A 21,072-nucleotide genomic window follows, 5' to 3' on the forward strand; every position below is an offset into this window, starting at 1 on the left:
TTGTCATTTAAATATAGGGCTGCTCGATTATGGCAAAAATGATAATCACGATTATTTTCACTGAAATTGAGATCACGATTATTTGACGATATTTATTTAACCCTTTAAGACCTACTATAGAAACAACTCCACCAGAGCTTATATTATTTTTATTTATTTTTTTTACATGCTGTAGTGCCATTTGTGGGAGCATTTCAAGTTGCTATACATCAATACAACTGTTATAGCCCATATTTTAATAATATGTATGCATTAAGTGCATAGTAATTACATAAATTGCAAAAAAGTGCAATAAACTACAAAAAAAAATTGAAAATCGCTTTTGTTTTGTTTACATATATTTCTACTTGGAGAAGTTTAAGAGGTTTATCCCTCAAAACTTTAAATACAATAAAGTTGCAAAAAATAGTTTACAACAACAGGAAATTTATTTTGAGTGTCTTCATAGTTTTATTTTGGAGATACAGCAATTTTTATATACTGCAGGAAAAACAAAAAACAATCCTATGATGCAAATTTGCAAAGAAAACAGCATGTGCATAATTTCACTGTGGGAAGTGTTACGAACAGCTGATAGGAACGGCGAAGCGTGTTTCTGGAATATCATGTTTTTGTTCCTGCAAGCGCTTTTTATGCAATTTTTGCAAAGCTATATGTGGAACGAAACCGTGACCGAGGACAAGCTGATGGCATAAGATGTAAGTACAACTCCTCCGGTTTCATATGCAAAACAAATTATTGCGCTAGCTTACACGGTTCAGGTTCTACAGGGATTTAAAAATAGTTACGCAAAACGGAGCGTGCTGCTCTGACCGGCTTTAAAGGGTTAACAATGACTTTTAAAAAATAATATAAAATAGTGTGCAACACCACTGAAGTTTTTTTTTTTAAACTCTTTTCAACCAACGGCAGTCACTCTCCAAATAACTTCTGCTTAGCTTTCCGAGCTTCCCTCGGGTCCCCTTAATCAGCGGTCTCCAACCTTTTTTGCGCCACGGACGGTTTATGCCCGACAATATTTTCACGGACCGGCCTTTAAGGTGTCGCGGATAAATGAGGGAGGGGCTAATAATCGGCTCAGTCATTTTTAATGATCGTTGAAAGCCCAGATCGTAATCGTGATTAAAATTCGATTAATTGAGCAGCCCTATTTAAACAGTTTCTTTATTCATTCTCCCTCGCCCTCTTTGAGAAAGAGCAGACTCTCTTGCCAGGACTTGAATTTCACAGCACTTCCTTTCACCTTGAGGACATTTACTGCATACTTTGTGGAGACTGTAAGACAATCCATGGTCGCAGCACAAAAGACGCTTCAGGGACGGGATGTTTTTATTTCACTGAAATTTATTACAGAATTAAAAGCTATTTGAGGATGTCTCGCCAGATTGTTTTGTTGTATGACTGATTTTTCATACCTCAGATAATTCTTTCTAAGTGGAAAAAATGGTGGGGAGGTTTACTTCACTTCTGGAAACGTTTGAAAAACCAGGAAGACTGCTTTTGTCTCCGGCCTTTAGTTGAGCCTGCACTGCCCCCGCATGGCCTTATTTTCACATTACAGCTATGTGAGCGTATTGATGAGTGACATTTGATTTTCCACTACACCACTAAAATACAGAGACTATAAGTTGAAATAATAAACATAGTTGGAGGGGGGTAAAGGATGTTAGGAATAAGGACAGCTAAAAATGCAGGTGAAAAAGGATTAATTAGCACAAAGCTAGGTTTTTAGCTTTTTGAGTTTGCAGGTTGAAATGTTTAATGATATGATGGAATCATATGCAAAATGGCTATCATGCTTGAAGATGAGAATTTGATGAGTAATTTAAAGGTGCACAAATATGACCTAGTCCTCACTGACCCAGCATGGGGTGCAGGCATATTAATCGCCTGAAATTACCTCTGATCTATAATGTACAATTCGCAACTAGTGGGGAGGGACACTTGGCCATTGCACCTTCACCATTATCGTATATCCCAATAACTGGTTCTGGGCTGACAGACAGCATGACTTTCATACAGACAGTCAAAAATCTAATTTGCTATGTCATCTGGTAAGCACAGGACATATTTTTAATCCATCCTCAGTATCAAGCTGTTTTCAATAAATTCTTTGGCTCAGATGTTACATATTGTGGCTTATTACAAGGAGCAGACCTGTGGCTCATGAGAGTGGACTTTGTGTTTGAGTTCCCTCGACCGACCATGCCTAATGTTATCTATATAGGAGGATTTCAGTGTAAACCTTCAGAACCACTTCCTGAACACTTGGAGGACTTTGTGCAGAGTTCTGGAGAGCATGGCTTCATCCTCATGTCTTTGGGGACTTTTGTGACTGAACTTCCTGCTGATATAACAAATGAGATCGCTGCAGCTTTTGCTAAACTACCACAGAAAGTCATCTGGAAGTATAAAGGTGACAGGCCAATTGGTCTGGGTAATAACACTTTATTTGTTGATTGGATGCCACAGAATGACCTTTTGGGACACCCTAAAATAAAATTATTTGTGTCACATGGAGGAACAAACAGAGTCCAGGAAGCTATTTATCATGGAGTTCCCATTGTGGGCCTACCTGTGTTTTTTGACCAGTATGATAACCTGCTTCGCTTGAAAGAAAAAGGAGCAGCTAAAATTCTTACATTAGCCATTGTGGATAAAGATGATAATTTTCTGAAGGCCTTACATGAAGTCATGAATGATCCCTCCTACAGGGCGAACATGCAGAGACTTTCCAGGCTACACAGAGATAAACCAGTAATGTCACTGGATAACGCTCTCTTCTTGATAGAGTTTGTCATGAGGCACAAAGGAGCAGCTCACCTGAAAGCAGAGTCCTACAGAATGTCCCGGTATTCCTACCACTCTGTAGATGTAGTACTATCTTTTTTAGCTGCTGGTGCATTAATTACTTTTTTTTTTAAAATCTCTTGTGTTCTTTAGGCTGGTATGTCTTGAAAAATGCCTAAAAATTAAAACTAATAGGTTGAATAAGAAATGATAAGACATGGTTTGTGTTATTTTGCAGATTTCAGTGTAGTTTTCCCCAGTTATGTTACAAATCAAAGCTACTGTCAAATGTGAAAGTTCATTCAACTGAATAAAAATTACAACCATAAAACCCTGATCCCTGTGTCCACAGTCTGTATGTCCCCATGGTGAACAGTAGAATGTGCTTTTTCTATTTTAATTATTTAATTATGCAGGATAATGTGATAGCCTTCCCAAACCCCAACCTCAAATTTATTAAACATGTTCTGTATGGATTAGAAACAATTTATTGAATACAAATACATCTAATTACCACAATAAAAACATAATAATTGTAAATTTGAAAGCTATACACAGTGAGTATTTTTTATTGTATTATATACATATTATATACATTTTTATGATGGATTGATGGAAATAAGGGGTCACAAAAATGTGAACACATCTCTAGGAAAAATATAAAACACTAATGTCTGCATGCTCTAGAGTGAAAGCAAAATGCAGACTATTTTATAAAGCATGGTAAGTACATCTATGCCTTTGATCAAAATGTTTTATGAAGAAACAAGAAACAGCAAGTTGGAGCAAGTCTTTCAATTCCGCTGTGTTGCTGATAAACATCTGTGAATGCCGATGCTTCGCAGCCACTACACTTTCAGAAAACATTGCCACTCATTCTGAACATGATCATTGCCTGCAGTCATTAATTAGCTGAAACATAGAATGAAGAGGAACTGGGGGTGGGGACGCTGTTGTCTTTCTTTTTACGTTTCATTGATGAACTATATAGGCATTCTGGCCTTGAATCTGCAGGCACATCATCTGTGGTTGGAAAGTTTCAGTTAAATAGTGGTCGCAAGTGTTATTTAGACATGTGTTTAATGAGTTTCAACACTCATGGTCTTGCCTTTCGCCTCTTTTCCGGTAACCATCTTTACTGACAGAATTAACTATTCTAATTCAGGCAGCATGAAACACTCTTTCACACATTTCCTGTGGTCTTCCTGTAAGACTGAGTAAAGCAACAAAGACAAACCTTCTGGTTTCAAGTATTAAAACACCATTTGTAATAAGTTCCCAACAATATGTTTTCTTATTCTAATAACTTCATGCTCAATCCAGCTCAAGACTAGAAGACATAATAACTACTCTTAGGTAATACATGTTGTATTTGATAATGCAACATGTCATCATGTTGCATTCATCTTACATTGCCAATTGTGATTCACTGAATATATTAATTTTAAAGTACTTTTAGTACCGTACTTTAGTAAAATGTATTACTTGGCATGCTGCTGATTAATGTTATGGGACTTATCATCTCTTTTATGTTCATGTTAGGCAATAAAGTCACCTGAATGACTGTTAAAAGGCATCAAAACTATGTCTATTATAGCACAATGAAACACAATGTGATCGCTTACCTACAACAGTGTACGCGTCTTCAAAATTTTCAGAAGGCAATGAAACCTCAGCTGCCAGATTGTTTGGACACCTGATGATAAAATGTTGTTAATGATCAGATTTCATTACTGCTCATGCTTTTGTTGTTATTACACATTTTTTAAGTGTACAGATGTTGAAAATAAAAATATATTCTTACGCGTCATCATACTCTATGCTGAAAGAGTCTTCTTTTTCTGATAAAAACACACACACAAAAACACAGTGAAATACAGAGAAAAATTAAAGTTCATAGCAATTTCTATTTATAACAGCTGTATATAGCTCACTTTTGAAAGCTTTGAAAAATTTAGTCGTTAATGAAACAGATGTGATTTGAATAGTTTTAAATAGTTTTTTTGTTTGAAAGAATATGAATGTATAACTGTTTGTGAAATTACACAGAAATCCTTTCTTGGATTAGAAAAGAGCAGAACACAGATAAGATTTTCATTCTAAGTCATCATATGTAACTTTATCAAAAATTCCCTACAGTATGTCTTGACTGTAACTCCATTTTGACCATACCGTCTTCCCACTCTTCCTGCTCCTGCTGTTCCTCCAACATGTCTGAATTTGCCTGCTGAGTCGTTGCACTGTAAAACAAAACAAACGAAACATATTTCAGTGGTACATTCACTTTTTCAGTGATATAGTGCATTCAGTATATAGAACTTTACACACAAAGACAAAACATAAAAAAATAATTTTCCTAATAATAAAAATCACAGAAGTGTCCAAAAAATTATGCATATTGAATTAAAGCTCACCGTGGTCTGCAAGAAGTTGAGCGAACTGTTGAAACGCAAAACAAATATAATTTTAAAGCAAAATATTGCATGCAGGTATATTCGGCTATATTATGTGGTTGGTTTGATTAATCCATACAATAAACAATGACTTGTGAAAAAAATGTGAAGCCTAAAATTATTTTTAATTATACTTATTTGACCTATTTTGTTGCAAATCCACCAAAGACATGCCCCGAGTGATAGCATCAAGGTTATTACTCCAACATGGAGTAATACTGTAGACACCAAATCAACTGGAAAGTAAAATAAGATGATTAATTTATTTAAAAATATATTTCAGTATAAAAATAATACATTATTATAAAAAATACATCTATTTAAAGCATTTTTGAAACATTCAGAGAGCCTTACCTTTGACCTGAAGAAATACTTTGTTTGTTCCATGAACTGTGTGCTCATGCTCATAGAAGCATTTTGATGGCAGCACTATGCAGCTGTAATGACCTGAATCCCTCAAAACCGCACCATCGATGATGAAAGTTGTCAGCATCTGAGAGACATTAAAGACTTGCACTTGGAGAATCGTGACATTCTTCCTCAGGTAAGCGTAGATGAATTTACATCCACCAAGAGTTTGAATATGTTGAGACACTGTGCACTGGAATTCAATATGGTGTCCCTCATGAACAGTGGATGACCCAACTATTGAAATGTCTGCTGGGAGAAAATTGGCTGCATGGAAACAGGAGAAAATGAGTGGAAAGAAATAACAATGACATCATGTGTTCAGGAGTCAAAACACTTACCTATGACCAGAATCTCAATGATGTCGTCTCCTTTCTTGGCTACTTCAGAAAGTGTATAATGTTTCGGGGAATAAACACAGCTGTAATTTCCACTGTGATGAAGACTAGCTCTGGATATGGTGAACAGGGTGTCACTTTGATCTTGTTTCTGGGTGAGATTCTGGATTCCGCACCCATTTATTAACAAATAAACATGGACACTTGAGTCTTTCTTTTTTCCAAATGTGCTGCATGTTACATAAAGGTCACTGTTTTCACTTATAATTGTCTGCTGGGCCAGGATCTTTGCAGGAAAAATATCTGTGAGACATCATAGTGATTAACATATGTAAAGATAAGTGCAGCTCAGTAACATATGGGAATACAGAAGAGACATATCTTGTATTGAGGGAAACTGAACTTACCTTCGGTTTGGCTTATGACCTGATTTGTCAGAACACCTTGAAGAAAAGAAGTGAAAAATCTAATGAATCCTGTCAGCTTAAATAGAAAACAGTTTGACTGAAAGACATAGATGTTATCTGTTAGTGCACTCACACAGAAGAGCAATTATTATGTTCATCGTTATAGACAATGAGCCGCCCTTACAGACTCTCTGCAGCGTATCTTCTGAAAGCTTCTCAAAAGTCTTGCTCAAACCACAGAGAGTAAAAATGGAGAAACTATATTGAACCACTTCCTGTTATTTGTAAGGTGACACGTGATATTTCAACATTTTTGACTGGATAAAAAATAATATCTACAAAAAATAAAATTCAGAGGAGTGTGTTCTTAAACCATTTTACTTTCAAATACCTCATATCACAAATTGATTTCCACTGATGTTTCTTTAGTTGTATAATAAGTCATTCTGACATACAGACAATTATACCCAATACAGGATGCTTATCTTCTTTCACTCGCGCTCACTGAGGAAATATACATAATAGATTTTCACACATATTTAAACACACATATATACACTCACAAAAGTGAGGCTTTCACCATAACACAAAGCTGAACACTGATTTAAAAGTGCACTTTGACTGATTCTGATTCAGCTGACTTTAACAGATTAGACTGACTGGTTCTTTTTCTGGATATCCAGAAAAAGTACAATATTATTTGCTTTGCATTTTTGTAAAGGATCCAGTGTCCAGTGTGTCTGTATGCTTGACAATTACAGCTTTTACCCCAGGCATGCTGGGGTGTTCATAAAAGATTTATGAAAAGTTTCAGAAAAATGAAACTTGCGGTGTGTGTGTGTGTGTTTCATAAATATAATATTATTTACAGATTCACTCAAACCTATCTTCTTACAATTCTAGATCAACGTGTATTCAGGAGTGGGTCACATGCTTACGTTTGCATGCCTCAAACATTAATGATAACAACTTCAGTATTTATCAGTTCCATTCTTTAATTCTCAGGCTTGCAGCGGCAACATAATCTGCAGCACTAACTTGTTGCTCTAATGTTTTCCTTCCTTTTTCCTAACCCCCTTTCCGGCTTACATTCGACCTTTTCGAAATAAAATATCTGTAAACGTCACAATGGTTACACTACTTTTTCCAAAGGTCCTTTTTGTCTTTGTACACAATGTTTAAATATCCTCAAAATTCACAAATTACATTTTCTTAAATTATTACATGTTCCAGAAAGTAACTGCTTCAGAGTTAGGCAGGACCTCTTATAATGCATTTGTAACTTTTAATGTCCAATCAAATAAGGGCGCATGTATTGCAGCAATCTGAACAAATTAAGTTACATATCTCTTTAAAATGACTAGGAAGTAACTTGTAGTAACAAAGATTTACCATGGGATGTCAGCCTTTGAGCAAAGTGCCAAAGAGTCTCACATGAAACTCTAAATTTAAAAAAAAGTGGAATCGTTTGATGTGGTTTCTGGAAACTAAAAATAAATTAACTTACACCATCTTTCTAGGTTGATTTTATATATTTAATTTAAGCAAGGAGAAAGAGTCACAGTCTTTCTTTGTTAGTGCAGTAGATCTGATTTAGCATCTTTTTTCCAAGTGTGTCTTAGGTCAAGACAGGGAACTTTAACTCATCTCGTCATCTCATTTACAGGATAATTTAAAGATCCCAGATAAAACTCATGAATCAGAATCAGAATACTTTATTGATCCCTGGGGGAAATTATTTTTTGTTACAGTGCTCCATTTTAAACCAACATTAAGACAAGTCAGACAATACGCTAACTAAGAATAGTACAATATATACATATATATACATACATACATACATAAGTCACTTATAAATAAATATTTGGAAAAGAAACATGTGTAGTTGTAGCAGCAAACAGTGTGTTAAGTGGATGCGTTGTACAGGGAGATGGCCACAGGCAGGAATGATTTCCTGTGTCGTTCAGTGGTGCTTTTCGGTAATCTCAGTCTCTCACTGAACGAGCTCCTGTGACTGACCAACATGTCATGGAGTGGGTGGGAGGTGTTATCCAACATTGTCTTTATCTTGGACAGCATCCGCCTCTCCGACACCACCTTGAGGGAGTCCAGCTCCATCCCCACAACATTGCTGGCCTTACGGATCAGTTTATTAAGTCTGTTGGCATCTGCGACCCTGTAAGCTCAGCCTGCCTGGGTTTAAGCCCAGGACTGTCTCAATGTGAAGAATAGTGCTAACCACTTTGCATGTGGTACTGGGCAAATGTTTTAGCCACTATTGAGGCCAGTGATTCCACACAAAAAGCCACAGGGGGCAATTTAGTGACAAGAATATCATAAAAGAGAGCTTATGGCAAAGGCCTGATTTCAGAATCCTAACTTCAATATGAAATTGCATTTTCTTTTTTCAAATGGGGGGTGTTGCTGTTTTTGCAGAGTATCTAACGAATGAAAGCAACAGGTTATCAAATGCATCGTCTGAACACTGCCAGCAGTCACCTTCTCAGGATCACTCTCTGCTAGGTTATTAATATCAGCCTGGCAACAGTTGGAGGTTAAGACGCATGCTTTAATCAGCGATGCATGGTAGCGGATGTTCAACAGAAAGCAGTAGATGACGAGGTATATCTGATGGCAAAGGGTAGGAGAGTCATACACATCGTGATAGACAGATACACAGTGTAACTTTTTCACCACAGTCAGAGGGCAGGCAGAAGACAAGCACTGTGAGAAAGGAGATTAGGATTCATGGGATGATCATGTTAATTGCAAAGAAAGGAGGGAGATGACGGATGCACAAAAAGTGTGTTATATCTTTGTAGATCTCCTTTCACTAGTTCTACTTAATGTTGTGTTTATAACCAGGTTCATCAACAATAACCCATTTGTCTGTCTCACAGAAGTCCTTGAGGCTTGTAGTTGAACTAATCAGCCCCAAGTTGGCCTTGGCTTTGTTGTTTGTCCAAGAATCAAACTTTTCTTCATTGTGCAGTTTAGTTGATCAAATTGGTGAATGGACTAACATTAACTGGAACATGGATTAAAGAAAATATGGGGCTGACAAAGCTGTTGCCTTTATTTTAATGTTTGAAGGAGGCGGCACACAGGCATGCTGGCAGCTTACAGGCAGATTGTCTGTGGTTGGAAACGGTCATCTCTATTTAGACACTTGTGAGGTTGCCTCTCCCCTCATTTCTGGTTACCGTTTTTCATGACAGAATTAACTATTCTAATTCAAGAAGCACACCTGTTCTGTGGTCTTCCTGTAAGACTCAGTGAAGTAACACAGACAAACTTGCTGGTTTGAAGGGACAAAAAAGGTTTATAATAAGCTGCTCGTGTTTGTTTTTGTTATTCTTATCAAACTTGTCCTCAATCTAACCTTATTGAGCTGTAAAACTCAAAATGACAAAACAGCTACTGACAGGTAATAAATGTTGGATTTGACAACTGCATTCCTCATACTGCCAATTTATGCATGTTAGCAGTGAAGTCACCTATGTAATTTTTAAAAGATATCATAACTATGAGTTTTACAGTATAAGGAAGTCAAACGCCATGCAATCATAGTATACACAGATTCACGACTGCCAAAATATGTTGAGCACTCACCTTTCTATATTGTTTTGATACTTTTTTATTTGAGTTTTGTAAAGTGTACATAAAAGTATTACCAGTATTTTTATACTGGTAATACTTTTAATACCTGTTACTGGTAATACCTGTTATAAATCACTCTATACTTCTGGTATAGAAGTATGGAGTGATATAAATGATATAAATCACTCTATACTTCTGGTCCATTTGTCACCCAGCTGTAAAGAAACACTCTGAAATCACAAACACTTGTATTTATTTGCATTTATTTAAACCGAACCTCTGCACAGAGGGAACTAATGCAATTGTAACCAGCAGATCTGAGGGTCAATCCCTCAGTCCTACACATATATACATTTAGCCTCACACTTTGGGGGAGGGTCCCCATGAGCTTTAAAATATGCTATAAAACCCTGGGGATTCCCTTATATGGCAACAACAGCAACTCATGGCCAGAGTGGTGTGTGTGGGTGTGTGTGTGTGTGTCTGTGTGGTACCAGCCTGTGCTGATACTTGAGTATGTGTGTATATATATGTGCTACGTAAGCATGTGCAGAGTGGATGTTGGACGCACGGTTAGTCATGAGAAAAACCATTCATGTAACCAACATCTTACTGAAAGATTGTATACTCATGACATCTGTCTGCTTTTACCCTATTCTGTGCATACTATTCTTCATATTTCCTTTTATGACAGGCAGACCCCCACTGTCAATAAATTCCTCTCTCTCTACAATTACACACACCCAAATCCTTTCCCATTCCTCTGATCTGATGACAGCTGCACCCTACCATCTAAACAAACTTGAGCACATTTTATTCTAATCATAATTTTCTTGTACTCACAAACTTTAAACCAGCCTAACAGCTGTATATACAGTAGCTACCTTAAATGAAATTTCATTAAAGCTTTGGGAAACAGATATTATCAGGAGTAATAGTTTTAAATGTTTTCTTAAGCACTGAGCGTATGAATGTTAGTGGAATAAGACTGTTGTCTTTCTTTGGATTTGAAAAAGAACAGATCTCGGATAGATAGGTTTTCTATTTCAGTCATCGTGTGTAATTCTATTAAGAATTCCCCAGACTATGTCTTTACTGTAATTCTATTTTCACTATACCTTCCTGTGCTTCCCTCTATCTGCTCTTGCTGTTCCTCCAATATGTCTGCATTGCCTGCTGACTCATTGCACTGTAAGAAAACACATTTCAGTGGTACATTCACTTTTGCATTGGGTGTTTATAGGCACACTAACACATTAACACACACTTCAACAGTCATAACAAATAATTTTTCTACTAAAATGTCCATGTACACACGATACATAAGTATTTAAAAACATCAGACTAAATTAAAGCTCACCGTGGTGTGCACAAAACTGAATGAACTGTTTTAAAACATAAGATTTTAAAAGAAAACAAAACATGCAGGTTTACTGAAGTACAATATGTGATCTGTCTTATTACCCTGGAACGCCATATAGAAAGATATAGAAAGTAAAAAAACATGGAACCAAAATTTTTTTGATTATTAGGTATTTGATTACACTTGACCTTGTAACCCTAACCCTGGACCCAGAGTTGACTCAGCCTCTTCAAGTGCTCTGATTCTATTGCTGTACAGTAACTCAGTCTGACATACCGACAGTAGTACCCAATATAGGATCCTATCTTCATTCACTCTCACTGCTCTGGGAAATTATATAGGAAATCAAAATTGACAACAGCTATAGCTATTCAAATGTAAAATAATCTCTACAGAAATTTTACATGTTTTTTCAAATGTCTTTACGAGACATTTTATTTCATCAATCTGAAGAAACTGCGTTACATATCCCTTTATAAAAACAACCTGGGAGTGGCTTAAAGTAACAGAGATTTACCGTTGGATGGTACTTTCATACTTTGAACACAGTTTGTGCCGCTTGATTTCCAAACACGAACATCTAAATCAAGTTTTTTCTAAATGAAGAGTGTAATGTGGTATCTGGAAACACAGAAGAAACCAACCAACAGAGACTTGATATCATTCTGTTGTTCGGGGCCTGATGTTTTGTCCTGGTTTTGCATGGGACTTAATGAATGGTACAGACTTTTTATCTAATAGTCTGAACACTGTTAACAGTCACCTTCTCTCTCTGGCCTGGTCATGAAAATCACTCTGGGCAGCATTTCAAGAAACCCACTTGCATGGTTATACATCTTTGGTGTCATGGTCTCTCATATATACATGGTGTTACTTTTTCACCCCAGTCAGAGGGCAAGTAGAAGACAAGCACAGGGAGAAAGGAGATGAGGAGGCAAGGACTAATCGTGCTGACTGCATAGAAAAGAGGGAAACTGCAAATCCATAAAAAGTATGTGATAGATCTGTTCAGATCTCTTCACAGCACTTTTACTTGTTATCACGTTTATAAGCAGGTGTGTCAATAATTGTAGGGTAATTTCCAATAAACCAAGTTCAAGAAGAGAGTCTATGGCTGACGCGTGTTCCTGGTTTCCAAAAGAAATGCTTCCAGTTGCATTATGATGTGAAGACTGTTTATTTATTGCAAACTGAAGATATAACAATGAACTCCTTCCTAAGTAAGCATGAAAGTTCCAAAAAATAAGCAGTTATCCAGAACTACCTGTGCACACGGTCAGAAAAACCATGTGACTCCTAACCTCTCTGTCCATGCTCCTCCCCTTCCCCCTCACACAGGGTTTCATGCTACTATTGCACTTACATACTTAAAGTGAGAGGTACCCCTTTTTAGGTTCCAATCCCAAACAGTGACATAACATTACTTTATGTAAACACATAATTAATCCTGTAAAGATGACTTATGTAATGAATCTATGAATTATGAAACGAACACGAACTCAATTGTAAACAAAAATATAAAGCAGATGTCTGGCGCCTACAATAATAATCCGTTCGCCTTTCTCCCAGAAGTATTTGAGGTTGATAGGATCCCCTGTAAGCACCAAATCAATTTGGGCTTTGTCGTAGATCCATGAAAACACATCAGAAAAAAAAAAAATCCCAAAATCATGCTGAAAATCTACATATTTTATATATACTTTTTCAAATATTTGATGTAAATGAAAATGATAAACCTACAGAGGGTGGAAATCTGTCATAGTGAGTAATCCAAACCACACAGCAGCATAGTGTGCATACTGTTTAATGACTAAACACATGTTTTGGATGGATCATCTTAGGTGACATCTTGACTGAAGTTTGGTCTGTTTTCAGTGTCTTTGCCCTGTCATATGATTGCATTTTTTCTCCCCATCGGGGAAAAATGTTTACATTCACCTGCCATCTTCATTGTGCTGATTTATTTATGTATTATTATTTCATTATTCTAACAATAGTATTGTAGGTAGCCATCAGGTAGCACAGCATTATATGCCAGATAGCACAACTTCATTAACCCTACAAACATTGACACAACCTTGTTTCTGTCTTTCTGTATTCATTGAAGAAAGGTAGCAGTCATCAGCAGCTATCTCTGTTTATACACGTATGAGCTTGACTCTTTTCTGTTTTTCAAGACAGAATTAACTATTCTAATTCAGGCAGCATGAAAGACACGCCACATCTATCCTGTGGTCTTTCTGTAACACTCAGTGAGCTAACAGACACAACCCTGCTGGCGTGAAACAGCAAAAACAGCATTATAATGAGCAACATTTTGCATTTGATAAGCAAGGGGACTTCTCATATTCTCATGTATTTGTATATTGTATTATAATGATAACCATATTTTACAGTGTTTAGTGTTAAAAATATGTTATTTGGTATGCAAACTCATGACCTCTTATTAGGTTATTGTTAGAAAACTCAATGACTGTCAAAAGGCATTAATGAGATAGAACTTTATTAATCCCTCGGGTGGGTTCCTCTGGGAAATTCGACTTCCAAAAAAAGCACAGCAACGACCAAAGTTACAGTTACAGAACTGTTATATATATATACACACACACACACACACACACACACACACACATATATAAATACAGAGACAGCAGGGGTGGGGGAACTCCAGACTTGAAGGGTCGGTATCCTGCAGGTTGTAGATGTGTCCTTGATCCAACACAGCTGCTTTAAATGGCTAAATTACCTTCTCAACATGTCTTGAAGTTCTCCAGAGGCCTGGTAATGAACTAAACATTTGATTCAGATGTATTGACCCAGAATGATATCTAAAACCTGCAGGACACCGGGCCTTGAGGCCTGGAGGTCCCCACACCTCCTGTAAAGCCTTCAACCATGAAATAATTGCCAGAAAAATCTTCTGAAATTAAAAAAAAAGAGAAATTTAATATTAAATATACAAAGTAATAAGGCAAAAAAAAAAGAAGACAGATTTCTTTTATAAATCTTCTACTATTGAAATTTCTATTTTTGAGGATTACAGTTTAAAACAACAACAACAAAAATCCAGAACTTGACAATCTGGGCAATGAGCTACCAGAACTTTTTCTGTAATTTTACATATTTATATTTTACAATTTAAAGAGTTGTGCTGATATATTTATTTTCCTTTATCACGTAGAGAAACAGTTAAATACGTAACTTCTTTACAATGAAAGGAAGGGGAGTTTCATCACTTCAGGGGTGTAATTTCCAGAGGGTTTATGACCCCCCCCCCCTCCAATAATCAGACTCAACCAATATACCCCCCCACCCCATCTCACCTCCCCATAAAATTATGAATTATTTTGCATAAATAGGCTGTTGATTTTCTTTACTCACTTCGGGTATTACCAGCAAAATAGTTGCATGTTTAATCATCTGGGAATATACCCAGATTTATTTAGTCAGAGATATTGACGACCCCCCCCCAGCACAAACTTACGCCAGTGCACCACTTAACTAGTGGGCTGTGTGTGGCCTGCAACATAAAATCAGTTTGACACTCCTGATCTAGATCGTCCCCCTCTCTCATCCCGTCATTTCCTCAGCATGTGTGCATTTGCCTGTTTGTTGTTTGATCCACAAAGGGACGCCACCAGTAATACCATCAAGGTTATCACTCCATAACGCAGTAACCCCAGAGAGATGAAATCCACTGGAAAGCACAAAAAGACAGCATAAACAAGAATTTAAAAAAGCATTTTTGAAACATTCAGAGACCCTTACCTTTGACCTGAAGAAATACTTTGTTTGTTCCATGAACTGTGTACTCATGCTCATAGAAGCATTTTGATGGCAGCACTATGCAGCTGTAATGACCTGAATCCCTCAAAACTGCACCATCGATGATGAATGTTGTCAGCATCTGAGAGACATTAAAGACTTGCACTTGGAGAATCGTGACATTCTTCCTCAGGTAAGAGTAGATGAATTTACATCCACCAAGTGTATGTAGGTGTTGAGACACTGTGCACTGGAATTCAAGATAGTTTCCCTCATGAACAGTGGATGACCCAACTATTGAAATATCTGCTGGGAGAAAATTGGCTGCATGGAAACAGGAGAAAATGAGTGGAAAGAAATAACAATGACATCATGTGTTCAGGAGTCAAAACACTTACCTATGACCAGAATCTCAATGATGTCGTCTCCTTTCTTGGCTACTTCAGAAAGTGTATAATGATTCGGGGAATAAACACAGCTGTAATTTCCACTGTGATGAAGACTAGCGCTGGATATGGTGAACAGGGTGTCACTTTGATCTTGTTTCTGGGTGAGATTCTGGATTCCGCACCCATTTACTAACAAATAAACATGGACACTTGAGTCTTTCTTTCTCCCAAGTGTGGTGCATGTTACATAAAGGTCACTGTTTTCACTTATAATTGTCTGCTGGGCCAGGATCTTTGCAGGAAAAATATCTGTGAGACATCATAGTGAGCAATATATGTAATGATGAATGCAGCTCAGTAACATTTAGGAATACAGAAGAGACATATCTTGTAATGAAGGAAACTGAACTTACCTTCGGTTTGGCTTATGACCTGATTTGTCAGAACACCTTGAAGAAAAGAAGTGAAAAATCTAATGAATCCTGTCAGATTAAATAGAAAACAGTTTGACTGAAAGACATAGATGTTATCTGTTAGTGCACTCACACAGAAGAGCAATTATTATGTTCATCGTTATAGACAATGAGCCGCCCTTACAGACTCTCTGCAGCGTATCTTCTGAAAGCTTCTCAAAAGTCTTGCTCAAACCACAGAGAGTAAATATGGAGAAACTATATTGAACCACTTCCTGTTATTTGTAAGGTGACACGTTCAACATTTTTGACTGGATAAAAAATAATATCTACAAAAAATAAACCATTTTACTGTCAAATACCTCATATCACAAATTGATTTCCACTGATGTTTCTTTAGTTGTATAATAAGTCATTCTGACATACAGACAATTATACCCAATACAGGATGCTTATCTTCTTTCACTCGCGCTCACTGAGGAAATATATAATACTTCTGAAGTTGCAGTCTGTTTGGCCTCTCAGGGCCACCGTAAATATATGTAAAAGATTTCCATAGATTTTCAAACACACACATATACACTCATAAAAGTGAGGCTTTGACCATAACACAAAGCTGAACACCGATTTAAAAGTGCACTTTGACTGATTCTGATCCGGCTGACTTCAACAGATTATACTGACTTGGGCCAAACCTTTTCCTCTGGATATCCAGAAAAAGAACAATATTATTTGCTTTGCATTTTTGTAAAGGATCCAGTGTTGTTTTATTCAAATGCTTGACAATTTCAGTTTTTCCTCTGGGAGTGGTGGGGTGTTCATAAAAAGTTTCAGAAAAATGCAACTTGCAATTTACTGAACTTGCGCAAGGTGTGTGTGTGTGTGTGCGTGTTCTATGAATATACTCTAATTTACAGATGTGCACTCAAATCTATCTTCTTACAATTCTAGATTAACGTGTATCCAGGAGTGGGTCACATGGTTACACTACTTTTTCCAAAGGTCCTTTTTGTCTTTGTACACAGTGTTTAAATATCCTCAAAATTCACAAATTACATTTTCTTAATTATTACATGTTCCAGAAAGTAACTGCTTCAGAGTTAGGCAGGACCTCTTATAATGCAATTGTAACTTTTAATGTCCAATCAAATAAGGGCGCATGTATTGCAGCAAGCTGAACAAATTAAGTTACATATCTCTTTAAAACAACTAGGAAGTAACTTGTAGTAACAAAGATTTACCACAGGATGTCAGCCTTTGAGCAAAGTGTCAAAGAGTCTCACATGAAACTAAAAAATTTTTTTAAAAAGTGGAACAGTTTGATGTGGTTTCTGGAAACTAAAAATAAATTAACTTCCAACTTCTCTTTAGGTTGATTTTATAGCAACAGGTTATCAAATGCATCGTCTGAACACTGCCAGCAGTCACCTTCTCAGGATCACTCTCTGCCCTGGTAATTAACAAATAATTTGTATTTTAAATACTTAACGCTGGTACATGTATTCCATTACTCCCCAACACTGGAAGATAAGCACAGTGAGAAAGGAGATGAGGAGGCAAGGACTAATCATGGTGACTGCATAGAAAAGAGGAAAACTGCAAATGTATAAAAAGTATGTGATATCTGTTTAGATCTCTTCACAGCACTTGTATTTATTATCACGTTTAGGTGCATCATTAATAATTCATTCACCTTTCCTCCAGAAGTTTTTCAGGTTAATAGGAGCCCCTATCAGCACCAAATCAATTTGAGCTTGGTCATAGATCAAAAGACAATCACAGACAAAATCATGCTGAAAATCTACATTGCATATCCTTTTTTATTATTTTAAAAGAAATAAAAATGATAAACCTACCAAGAGTGGCCATAATCTGTCATATTAGTGACTGAACACATGTTTTGGATGGATCATCTCAGGTGATATTTTGACTGAGGTTTGGTCTGTTTTCAGTATCTTTGCCCTGCCATACGATTGCATTTTTTTCTGCCCATTGGGTAAAAAAAAAAAATTACCTTCATCCCCCATCTTCACTGTGCTGATTTATTTATGTTCTATTATTTCATTATTCTAACCATAGCATTGTAGCTAGCCATCAGGTAGCATATCATTACATGCCAGCCCAACTTCAATACAAACACTGACACTACTTAATTTCTTTCTGTCTTTATTAATGTCTGACAAGCCATACGTTTTAGTTTTTTAGAAATCTCTGGGTCAGTACATGGCAAATCATCTTTAGATAGAAATGATAGCGAGCTAACTTCCTGCTTCTTCAACTTCTAACTCTGTTGAACATTGAAAATCTTTTTTTCTATGGATGCATGTATGTTAAACCTTATTGTAACACATGGGAGAGAAGCCACTACAATCATTTTATTGGAGATCTAAATTTCTGGGCTCTTTTAAACTCTCAGTGGTGCCACAGAGTCTGTTTGAATTTGGGAACAGAAGTTTGTACCGGGGAATAGCTACTGACATCAGACTTTTTAGGCAGTTTTTGCAAAAAAGCAAAAGCAAAAAACCTCTTTCACAGCTTTGTATGTGGTAACCCTACTGCTGTAGAATAAAATGGCTAGGTAAGTGGCCTGCACCTGTGAAACCTTTTGTGCTTTGGGGGTTACCTTATTGTTGCCCATCCAGCGTAGCTAAAGCCGACAACACCGGTCTGCTAATCAATTAACCAAATCAACATCCCAGAAATGTATTTGACTTGATGCTATAAGTCAGAATGAAAAGTATCCCTTTCATTTTTAATTGCATTAGCATTCGCTTCGGTCATGAATTAGCTGGAATGTGGACTGAAGGGCAAATAGGGGAAGAAAACTGTGGGCTTGATCTTGCAGGCAGATCATCTGTGGTTTGACAGTTTGAAGTTAAGTAGCAGCCATGGCCATCTCTGTTTAGACACTCATAAGCTTGCCTCTTTTCTGTTCACCATTTTTCATGACAGAATTAACTATTCTAATTCAGACAGCATGAAACACACACCATATATACCCTGTGGTCTTCCGGTGACACTCAGTGAACTAACAGATACAACCCTGCTGGTGCAAAAGAACAAAAACATCGTGATAACAAGCTGAAAATGTTAGTTTTATTATTCTTGTGAATGATGTGATCAATCCAGCCTTTTTATTCTACAGATCAAGATAAGAAAACCAATTAGTTACCCATATTTTACAGTGCCTTTAGTGTTTAAAAAAAACATGTTATTTGGCACACTGCTGATCATGATCTTCATAAGATCTCTTATTTGTGTGTTAGAAATCAAAGTCACCTCAATGACTGTCAAAATGTATTATTGCTGTAAAACCTTGAAAAAATTGCTAGAAAATTCTTCTCAAATTAAAAAAATGAAATTTAATATTAAATATACAAAAATGAGCTATTTATATCTTACAATATAAATATAAATATTTGCCCTCTAACTGTGGTGAGAAAGTAACACTGTGTATCTCTGTCCTGCTGTCTTTGACTGTTTTTCTTCTCGTCATCACAGAGACCATAAGTCCAAAGAGTTGTCCTGGGGGATTTATTTCTTCATTACAGCAGCTTTTTCTTTATCATTTAGAAAAACAGTTAAATATATAACTTCTTTCCACTGACAGAAAGGGGAGTTTCACCACTTAACTAGTGGGCTGTGTGTGGCCTGCAACATAAAATCAGTTTGACACTCCTGATCTAGATCGTCCCCCTCTCTCATCCTGCCGTTCCTCCAGCATGTGCGCATTTGCCTGTTTGTTGTATGATCCACCAAAGGCACACCACCAGTAATACCATCAAGGTTATCACTCCATAACGTAGTAACCTTGAAGAGATTAAATTCACTGGAAAGCACAAAAAGACAGAATAAACTAAAATTTAAAAATTTAAAAATTATCTATTTGAAAGATTTTTGAAGCATACAGACATTCTTACCTTTGACCTGAAGAAATACTTTGTTTGTTCCATGAACTGTGTACTCATGCTCATAGATGCATTTTGATGGCAGCACTATGCAGCTGTAATGACCTGAATCCCTCAAAACTGCACCATCGATGATGAAAGTTGTCAGCATCTGAGAGACATTAAAGACTTGCACTAGCAGAATCGTGTCATTCTTCCTCAGGTAAGCGTAGATGAATTTACATCCACCAAGAGTTTGAATATGTTGAGACACTGTGCACTGGAATTCAAGATAGTTTCCCTCATGAAGAGTGGATGGCCCAACTATTGAAATATCTGCTGGGAGAAAATTGGCTGCATGGAAACAGGAGAAAATGAGTGGAAAGAAATAACAATGACATCATGTGTTCAGGAGTCAAAACACTTACCTATGACCAGAATCTGAATGATGTTGTCTCCTTTCTTGGCTACTTCAGAAAGTGTATAATGATTCGGGGAATAAACACAGCTGTAATTTCCACTGTGATTAAGACTAGCTCTGGATATGGTGAACAGGGTGTCACTTCGATCTTTCTTCTGGGCGAGATACTGGATTCCGCACTCGTTTATTAACAAATAAATAAAAACCATGGAGTCTTTCTTTTTCCCAAATGTGCTGCATGTTACATAAAGGTCACTGTTTTCACTTATAATCGTCTGCTGCGCCAGGATCTTTGCAGGAAAAATATCTGCGTGACATCATAGTGAGCAATATAGGTAATGATGAGCGCAACCTAGTAACATTTAGGAATACAGAAGAGACATATCTTGTAATGAAGGAAACTGAACTTACCTTCGGTTTGGCTTATGACTTGGTTTGCCAGAACACCTTGAAGAAAAGAAGTGAAAAATTAAATGAATCCTTTCAGATTAAATAGATAGAAAACAGTTTCACTTAAAGATGTAGATGTTATCTGTTAGTGTACTCACACAGAAGAGCGATTATTATGTTCATCATTATAGAAAATGAGCCACCCTTACAGACCCTCTGCAGCATATCTTCTGAAAGCTTCTCAAAGTCCAAAACCACAGAGTGGTTAAAGAGTAAATAACCATATGCAAACATGCAATTATAACATACCCCTACCTGCTCCTTGTATGGTAGCAAGAGATATTTACTTGTTAGGATTAAAAATAATATCTACAAACAAATAATACTTACCACACTGTACTGTTATACTATTTTACTCTCATATACATTATATACCCATTTAGCTTTT

The 21,072-nt window shown here is 36.7% G+C and overlaps 3 protein-coding genes and 1 pseudogene across 4 annotated transcripts; 1 reads left to right on the plus strand and 3 right to left on the minus strand.

The window, feature by feature from the left end:
- Positions 1-1,866: 1,866 nt before the first annotated feature.
- Positions 1,867-2,958, plus strand: LOC309691056 (UDP-glucuronosyltransferase 2A2-like; annotated as a pseudogene). The gene is made up of 2 exons: positions 1,867-2,877; positions 2,944-2,958. The product of its transcript is annotated as a UDP-glucuronosyltransferase 2A2-like (transcript).
- Positions 2,959-3,343: 385 nt separating this feature from the next.
- On the minus strand, positions 3,344-6,612 carry LOC309708976 (uncharacterized protein). The gene is made up of 10 exons (XM_082537381.1): positions 6,530-6,612; positions 6,397-6,432; positions 5,993-6,292; positions 5,598-5,918; positions 5,387-5,479; positions 5,205-5,229; positions 4,963-5,030; positions 4,595-4,631; positions 4,416-4,486; positions 3,344-3,813 (listed from the first exon to the last, which is right to left on the minus strand). Exons 1-10 carry the CDS (start codon positions 6,552-6,554, stop codon positions 3,695-3,697), a joined length of 1,095 nt encoding a protein of 364 aa, XP_082393507.1. The 5' UTR covers positions 6,555-6,612; the 3' UTR covers positions 3,344-3,694.
- Positions 6,613-14,693: 8,081 nt separating this feature from the next.
- LOC309710132 (uncharacterized protein) lies at positions 14,694-16,149 on the minus strand. The gene is made up of 5 exons (XM_082539373.1): positions 16,060-16,149; positions 15,927-15,962; positions 15,523-15,822; positions 15,128-15,448; positions 14,694-15,056 (listed from the first exon to the last, which is right to left on the minus strand). Exons 1-5 carry the CDS (start codon positions 16,082-16,084, stop codon positions 14,938-14,940), a joined length of 801 nt encoding a protein of 266 aa, XP_082395499.1. The 5' UTR covers positions 16,085-16,149; the 3' UTR covers positions 14,694-14,937.
- Positions 16,150-19,251: 3,102 nt separating this feature from the next.
- Positions 19,252-20,702, minus strand: LOC309712766 (uncharacterized protein). Its single transcript, XM_082543832.1, has 4 exons — positions 20,646-20,702; positions 20,242-20,541; positions 19,847-20,167; positions 19,252-19,755 (listed from the first exon to the last, which is right to left on the minus strand). The coding sequence occupies exons 2-4, from the start codon at positions 20,441-20,443 to the stop codon at positions 19,628-19,630; spliced, it is 651 nt and encodes a 216-aa protein (XP_082399958.1). The 5' UTR covers positions 20,444-20,541; positions 20,646-20,702; the 3' UTR covers positions 19,252-19,627.
- Positions 20,703-21,072: the final 370 nt, after the last annotated feature.

The sequence above is a fragment of the Aulonocara stuartgranti genome, assembly GCF_965226115.1.
Source record: "Aulonocara stuartgranti genome assembly, chromosome: 1".
Taxonomy (NCBI): domain Eukaryota; kingdom Metazoa; phylum Chordata; class Actinopteri; order Cichliformes; family Cichlidae; genus Aulonocara; species Aulonocara stuartgranti.